Below are 8,312 nucleotides of genomic sequence, written 5' to 3' on the forward strand. Positions count from 1 at the left end.
GGTGGGGGGGGGTCATATTATTAGTTTATTTTTTTCTTCATCATCGGTGACTTTTTTTTAAGTGAAGAGAAAATAGAGACAGAGAGAAAAACAGAGAGAGAAGTACAAGTGGTGCAACATGCTGCCATCAAAGCCACGTCTTTTTTCAGGGACATCCTGCTTATTTCAGCAAGACATTGCCAAGCCACATTCTGCACATGTTCCAGCAGTGTGGCTTTGCAGTAAAAGAGTGCAGTATTAGACTGGCCTGCATGCAGTCCACACCTGTGTGGCACGTTATGAAGTGCAAAATGTGACAACAGAGTAGGGTTGGGCATAATCGTATCGTGTGCAATTAATTGTCAGAAAAACATTAATCGATTACTTTTTGGCACTTGACGATTAAAATGATTAATGCCACCAGGCAGAGTCCGCTCAGTGCTCCTCTCTGATTCTACCTTCTCCTCTCTGTCAACGCTCTCTGGATTCATTTCAAAGAACCAATCGTCAGATATTGTCTGAGATTAACCTTCAGGGTGGATATAGCTCGCTCAAAACCAAATGTGATGCGATTGCAGGTGATTGTTGTTTCTTCTGTTTCTCAGCAATAAACAGAATCTCTAAAATGGACCGTGACTGCTCAGTTGTTGAGGATRAACTGGACTCCTCTGTGGGCATCGCTGAAAACACGATGTCAAACCTGYGTCTTGTGGAGGAGAAGATAACTGAGCTGCTCACTGCACRCACTCTCCTCAAAACTAAAGTAAGYGTTAGTTTTATTCCTATTTCTGTAACATATTCCACATGTCCTGTCATTTTTGTCCTGTTAAACAGCAGGTGTATGTATTTACAGGAAAAGGACTTGGATTCAACAGATGCAGCCATGTGCCTTTTGGGCCAGGATCAAGACGTACCTCAGCAAAGCCTTAATATTCAACTGGATGTCAACAGGTAAACTTTATGTTAGTTGTCATATCTGAATGTTTGAAATTAAATCTGTACAAATGTTTCTGGAGTTGATGAATTTATGTTGTGTCACTTGTCAGCGAGGCAGATGAGTCTTCTTTCACCGATGATGAACAGCCCCTCTCATGAGATGAACTTCTCACGAAAATAGCTAATAGTAAGTGCCTAACCTAAACTGAAATTATAGTTACGGATTACATTGTAACTTTTTTCTAAACTTTTTGTTTGTTTGTTTTTTGGTATCTGATTTCTAGAGTCTGCAAACAGAAAGTCTGGCCTCAAAGGGAGCAAGAAAAACACCAAGTCAAAGAAAGCATCTTTTTTTGGCATAGTACACATGATTTYACCCATTTTGTCCWATAACTGACATATTTGTGTGAATGCCATTTAAGGCATTCACACCACTGTATTCATGTTTCTCTTTATTATTATTGTTACTATCCCTATTCTGTATGTTTTTYGGCATCAAAGGGGAACTCMTTAATAAAATAAACTCTGTTTATTAAAACAAAATGATTTAAACTTTAACTCTTCTTTGTCTCTTTTTGATAGYGACTAAAAATAATCTAAAGAAACATCAGATTCTTCTCTACAGTCTGTGTTTTTAGCTTTTGTAACAACGCTCTGTTTATATGCTGACATTCCCCGGAGATCCAAATAAATAAAGATGATTTTAGTCTAAAACTCCACGAAAAGCAGTGGGCAATATGCATTCCTTCAAGGAATACAAGGCCTTTAATTTAAATCTTTTTTTTTTATTTGTTTGAACATTTTTTTAAGTCTGAGAAAGGTGAGCTACATATTCCTGCAAATGTCATTTTATACCCCTTTCAAACAAAACCATTGAACGTCAGCGCTTTTGTTACAGTGTTGTCTGTGATAAAGTCACAGAAAGTCTTGTTTCCTTTCAAGTGATCTTGCTAAGCTGTAAACTGAAGCATTTGTCTGCACAAGTCTGTACATTTCTAAAGCAGAAACCCTCTGGCTCAATCAAAGGTGAGTCAGCCTGCAAACATTATCCTTACAGCTCCTGTTACCTGCTGAAAGCTCAGAGCAGCCAGCTTCAGGGTCTGTCCAGTAGCAGAGCGCCACCTGCTGTTCATTTGTGTCCTTTCACGTCTGCCACACATCCGTTTCTCCTCGGTTTCCATCTCATTTTATTAKGTTACAGAAAAGGCACAAACTTATGATAAATTAGTATTGTACAAAGACATATTTTGCTCTTTTAAAAAGATTTTTTTGTTTACAAAATACATCCATTTTAAAAATTGTTGAACTGGCCCGGTGCAAGTCGAAAAAAAAAAGCTTTCACCATGGAAATGATTATTGACAAGACAACTTAAAGGAGAAAACCTGAGGCTTATTATTTGCAGATAATAAAAAATTTATTTGGTGCTAACAGCGTTTGCAATTTCTTTCCAAATTAGTTTTCCTATGAGTTTTGTGGAGGGTTTTTGTTTTGTTTTTTCCCTCCAATCATCCTGTAAAATTTAATACAAGAAGTTCAAACTGCACAGATAGGGGATTTCTGATGGGAAGAAAAAAATGCTCAAGTTTCAATACTGCAAGTTCTGGAAGCAGCTCTTTTGTTTGTGAAGAACTTGGTGGTAAATTTCCTCCAGTTATTTAAGAAAAAAAACAAAGTAATATGTTGACGTGGTTCATAAAACAGGTTTCAACTTGGGGRAAAAATGCATCTCACTTCAATGWTAATAGAAATCAATCTTAAAAACAAAGAAAACACTGTTCATCATCAGAAGAAGAGTTTTCACAATTCTTTACTCCTCAAGATTTCACATTTATAACAAATAAGAAACATTGAAACATAAATAAYGACACAGCTTATTTAGAATGTTTTTGTGTGTTTTCTACAGTCTAATGTTTTCAGAACCAGGAGTGGACAGACATTTAATTTTTTTTTTATTTAACCTTTATTTCAACAGGCAAAACATTAAGAAGTTTCTTATTTACAATGTTGGTCTGAGAGTGCAAAACAAGACAGAGCTCCCTGAAACGTGAACTTCAACATAATAAACTGGATCAGAATTTCTTTAAGTTTAAAAAGGTTGGAAGCAGAGCAGAATGTCCCTGACCTCCTGTGCACAAATAAAAGACTGGACCGTGTTTGGATAACCTCTTAGATTAGGTCAAGGGTTGTAGCAGGATAATCCCTGTAAATAGAACATCAAACTAAGACACGTTGGATATTGTGAACCTAAACACGACCATGTCTGAACACTGAAAGTTTCGACTAAATTCAAAGCATTCAAGTTGCTTTGAATTGACTCTGCTCAGTTGAGTTGTTGACATAACTYGGTTAAGTAAATTCAACATTTAATTTCTTATGATGAAGGCAATAAAATCCCCCAACACCTTAAATCCAGTTGTAAAGAACCTGTTGAGGTTTTTGAAAGCACTATTTAATAAGTTTTTGCAGAAACCTTTTGCCAAACAATGTTAATATAATGTTAATGATAAATATCCAAACAAGCCATTTTTTATACATTTGATTAATTTGTATTTTTGAGGCGATCAGAGTAAAACTTCTGCATCAGCTTCATGTTCTTCTGACCACAGTTGCCAAGATTATTCCAAATTTTAAAGGTTCATGGGACTGTAGCCAACATGCAAAAGGAAATGCAAATGAAGAGTATAATTTTTTTTTTTAAATCCATTCAAGTTGACTTTTAGAGTTGAGGTAAATCATTTGCCAAAATGCAGGACGAGTCCCAAAGTTTCTGAGACTGATGCAACAAAACTGGAACGTTTTGGCTTCGGTCACATTTAAGTTTTCTGATTCAAGTTCATCAACTGTAGAAAAGAAAAAAAAAATAATAATAATAACAATAATAATGAAAAAATGGTGCCTTAACAGTTTTAAATACCTGTTTTGGTCAAACAGACAAGAGTTTGTACTTGAATAGTTTGAATCTTTGGGAGTAGAAAAAAAACCGTGTGCTGCTTTGAATTTCTGAAGGTATTTATTCCACCCGGTATTTATAAATTTCAAAATAGCAAACCGTCTCACTGAACCACTGAGGTCTGTTTTGTAACCTGTTGTATGAAGACAAACATCTGAGGAAACTGATGCTCCGAACAGCCCGAAGATGCCTTCCAGCCATCTGCTCCACTCAGGTTTGGAGTCCGTGCACGCCTCAACCTGCCTCCTCTCTGCAGTTTCCAGTTATTATTCCAAGCATCTGAATGGCTGCTAAACAGTGTTTATTCTCCTTTCAAAGCAGCRTTAACAGGCATACCTGCTGTCAGCATTCAGGTAAGTTTCCACTCCACTTTTACCACACAATCATCATTTTTTTAAACTTGGGTCACACTGTGAGAAGTTAACGTGTCTCTGATATTTGCTGCAGATGGGAGTAAAGATCTGACACTCCAGTCCAGCAGGGAATCGATCGTCCTGATCAGAAGAATATTCACGCTGAGGTTGAAGGGCAGTGTGTAAATGAAAAGCACACTGACTAACCCCATTATTACATTCTCCTCTGGGCTTGGAAAACCCCACAGTCGCCAYCCACACCGCTGATGCGAGGCCTCGGGCTCCTCTCTGACAAATGTCCGAGAAACACCCGTCTTTGTCCTCCTGTGCTCCTGTTCGCTCCTATTATCAGACAAACAATTTAAGAGGACAATGTCTCCATGGTGCCGTACCAACATCTGCATGCCGTTGCAGGAATAGGTAGAGTTGCCCATGCCGCTGTTCTCCGTTTCCTCTGGCTCTGAGACTGGTGTCCCAAGATGCGTAGGCCTGAGTGGTGCAGGCAACACTGGACGGTAGCTTGTCCTGCAGCAGCTACACGGCTTCTCGACATTTGTTTTCTGCGTCCGTGCAGGGACTTGGCATCGTCTTAGCAGGCATGTGTTGATGGTCAGGAGGAGGACAAGGAGGAAAAGGACACTCAAGCAGAGACTCATTGGCAAAGAGCTGAAAGCGCTGGGCAGACATCTGACAAGGGAGTCGGTTGTGTGCAAACAAAGAGCGGCCCATGCTTCCTCCAGCTTCCAGTGCCCCCTGACACTGAAGGCGGCAGCGAACCACACGGACAGGCAGCAGAGGAAGCCGACAATCTGAGGCACGCTCCTGTCCGTCTCCTCCACCTCTTTGGCGCACCCACCCTGTCCATCGGAGCCCGCCGTCCGTCTGTGCCTGCCGTGATCGGCAGCGAGGTGGGGCCACAGCAGTCTGATCAGGCTCTCCAGAGCAATCAAAAAGGTGACCAGGAGCAGCACGGTGCCGTAGGTGTGGCTGAGGAAGAGCAGGAAGCGCAGGGCGATGACATCACCCGATTGACTCAGATCAGTCAGCCAGGACTCAAAGATGCAAAGGAGACCCAGAAAACCTGTGGCAACAAAAGCAGATCGTCAGCATCTGACCCTGAAAATATTTTTACACCTGCTGTTTTACAGACGCCTGAACTGTCAGAAAAAACTAAATGTTTACTTCAGTAAARTCAAATCTGAACAATGCAACAATGGAGGAGTTTTCCAGGAGCGCCCACCCCGCAGGCAGACAGAGTAACAAAGTACAAATACTTTGTCACTGTACTTAAGTAGAAATTTTGGTTATCTGTACTTTGAGTAATTATTTTTCAGCACACTTTTTACTTTTACACATTACATTTTTACGCAATTATCTGTACTTTCTACTCCTTACATTTCTTTAAAAAGTTAAGTAAAAAGTAATTTCTCCTATTTTATTCTGTGTTGGTTTTTATTTAAAAAATACTATCCTGATAAATTGTGTCTCCTGGATAGAGTGAATTTAATTGTGGTTGGATGAGAAGTATAAATCTATACAATTCTGACACCATATTACTTTGTACACTGTCCATCACAGCTGCACGCCGTTAGAAAAAAATACTTTTTGAGAAATCACCTCCCAAGAAAAGTTATTCAGGAAAATCTTAACCGCTCCCTTTTACTCAATACTTTTAAGTAGATTTTGTAACAGAAATTTACTTTTGATACTTAATTACAAAAAAAAAAAATCAGATATTTTAGGACTTTTAATCAAGTTATATTCTTATAGAAGACTTTAACTTTTACCAAAGTATTTTTATAAGCTACTTGTACTTTATCACTTTGAGGTACTTTATACAACACTGCAGGCAGGGACATTTACAGGTGTGTCTCATTTTCTTAAGGTTTCATTATAAAAGCTATAACTAATATGTTTATTTCTTTTTGGGATTACACCAAATAAAACCTCTTCCTCTTAGAGACTTTTCCTAAAAACAGTAAAGAAGCTGGGAGGAAATGCAAACTGTGATAGTTGTTCTACTTTTTTATACTCAGATTCAAACATATTTAATCATCATTATTAATAGTGTTTTAGATGCATGCTTTCCGTAACTGAAAAAAAAACCCCGCAAAATTGTATTTTAAAATGTTATAATAATATTCAAAACATCCTTTGTATCCTTACTGAGCATGCCTTTGTTCTTATCTCATCAAATGACAGATTTTTACTTTGACTTAAAGCAAAATTAAAAAAAAAACTAATTTATCAATGCCATTATTTGCATTCAGGGATTTAGCAAAAAAAAAGCAGCCAAAACCTGATCAAATGCTGCAGAGATCCCTGCCAAGCCTTTCAAGATAAGAGCACAAATCCTCGTCTCACACCTCCTCTGTAGTTCCTGTTGAGTGTTGTGGGCGTTCACAGGGATAAAAAGGAACTGAAGCTTATTATATTCAACAGTTTTGATGCCCTCAGCAGCTGAAAGCTTTAGATTTGTTTAATCTCATTAATTAACTAGCCGGGTGTGGTCAGAAACAAACTCACTTTGTCACACCTGTAACCACAGACGGCTGCAAGGAGGGGAAACACCGGAGGTCAGCAAAACACAGCATTTCAGTGTCAGGTTATTCTTTAAAAGGTTTCTGACAGCATTAGTATTTTAAGTACTCAGCTGGTTTAACGGGGGCTTTGGCTGAATAAACTGACAGCGAAACCCTTTCATTAGAGGCCTGCTGTGGACAGAACACCTGGTCATGTCCTCACCTGTAAACAGGAAGTCGGTGAAGATCAGGAGGCAGCAGCAGCAGAAGCCGACAGGACTGCAGGAAGCAGCCAGCGATGGCAGGAAGGGAAGGCTGCAGGCCAGTTTACACAAACACAACACCACAGCGCCTTCCAACACACCATCCATGGCTGCAAGAGAACAAACACAACGTTTATTTATTTACTTGTTTTTGAAATACAGGTTTTTCCTTTTGCCTCTGGCTGGACAAGCTCAGGAATGTCAGGCACTCTGCTAACAAGAAAACAACAATATGAGGTTTTATTTCAGGTATTTCACAATAAATGTTAAATTTCATTGTGTGCATTGGTAATGGACTCTAGACAAGACTCTGTTAATAAGTAAGAAACAGTTCAGCTGCCTGCCTGCGTCAGCCAGAGTTCAGCATTGCATTTAAATAAAACCAACAGTGATGAAGAAACAAAGTTTCTCAGGAACGTAAACGTGTCACTAACTTCTAATGTGACAATCAGAMCGATTTATACATTTTACCAAACTGGAACATTATAAAAAAGAAAAAGCTATCACAAAGTGAGCTCTTACCTGTGCTCACAGCCTTCAGAGCTGCATGTCAATACCAGCTTCAAATGCTTCATCTGCTTTATTMACCTCCCCGTTTGCTCCACCCTCCCAGGGATAATACTGCTCCCCTCCTCTTCCTCCTCCTCCCATCACCACCCCTGCACCTGGCCTGAGGAGGTGACAGGGCATGTGCGTTCCTGAAGGGCGTGCCACTGTTTGTGCAAACAAGAAAACCAGTCAAACCACTAGCAAAACTAATTGCATACATACCAAATGTGTGTTTGCATTTGTTCCTGCAGAGAGAGAGAGAGAAAAAACTGCTGATGTGAGGTAAAAACACATCGGATGAAGGACTGTCAGCAAGAAACAGTTGTGCTTGTTGCAGTTTGAACACATTCGCTGTGTTGTGTAAAGCAGGGCTGTCGTGGTTTTTAATGCCATGCTGACACTTGATGTTCCTGCTCATGAATTCTAAATGTTTTGTCAGTAACAGTTGCTGCTCGCAAAGCAGTTCACTGTTAAACCACCAAACATGACTGCGGCTGTAATGACATGATTAGCTGGCACCAAAACCTGAAATACAACACAAAGAGATCTCAGGAAAAACACTTTTTTCTTAACATCTGGAAACATTTTCTGATAATAATTATTAGACCATACACCTTTAGAGTGAAGTGATAACAGCATGACTTCAGCAGCTGTTTGGTGTCAAAACCACAAGACAAAAACTTTATGATTCTACAACACAATGAAATGACAGAAATGTCACACACACACACACACACACACACACACACACACACACAC

General features: G+C 39.3%; 1 protein-coding gene and 1 long non-coding RNA gene across 3 annotated transcripts in view; one reads left to right on the top strand and one right to left on the bottom strand.

Moving 5' to 3' along the window:
- The first annotated feature begins 838 nt into the window (after positions 1-838).
- Positions 839-1,375, top strand: LOC106513777 (uncharacterized). The gene is made up of 3 exons (XR_001309829.1): positions 839-930; positions 1,026-1,102; positions 1,200-1,375. It is a non-coding gene; the product is annotated as an uncharacterized LOC106513777 (long non-coding RNA).
- Positions 1,376-2,311: 936 nt separating this feature from the next.
- The window catches only part of LOC106513847 (uncharacterized), a 13,220-nt gene continuing 7,219 nt past the window's right edge, over positions 2,312-8,312 (bottom strand). Inside the window, exons 2-4 of one of the 2 annotated variants that reach the window (XM_014002866.1) lie at positions 7,527-7,717; positions 6,965-7,114; positions 2,312-5,300 (exon numbers count right to left, since the gene is read on the bottom strand). In XM_014002866.1, coding sequence (XP_013858320.1) covers positions 4,261-5,300; positions 6,965-7,112 — 1,188 coding nt within the window. In that variant the 5' untranslated portion in view covers positions 7,113-7,114; positions 7,527-7,717 and the 3' untranslated portion in view covers positions 2,312-4,260. Of the gene's footprint in view, positions 5,301-6,518; positions 6,578-6,964; positions 7,115-7,526; positions 7,718-8,312 lie in introns of those variants that run through there. The other variant, XR_001309834.1, reaches the window with a different exon arrangement.

Source organism: Austrofundulus limnaeus, unplaced genomic scaffold, assembly GCF_001266775.1.
Source record: "Austrofundulus limnaeus strain Quisiro unplaced genomic scaffold, Austrofundulus_limnaeus-1.0 Scaffold15, whole genome shotgun sequence".
Lineage (NCBI taxonomy): Eukaryota > Metazoa > Chordata > Actinopteri > Cyprinodontiformes > Rivulidae > Austrofundulus > Austrofundulus limnaeus.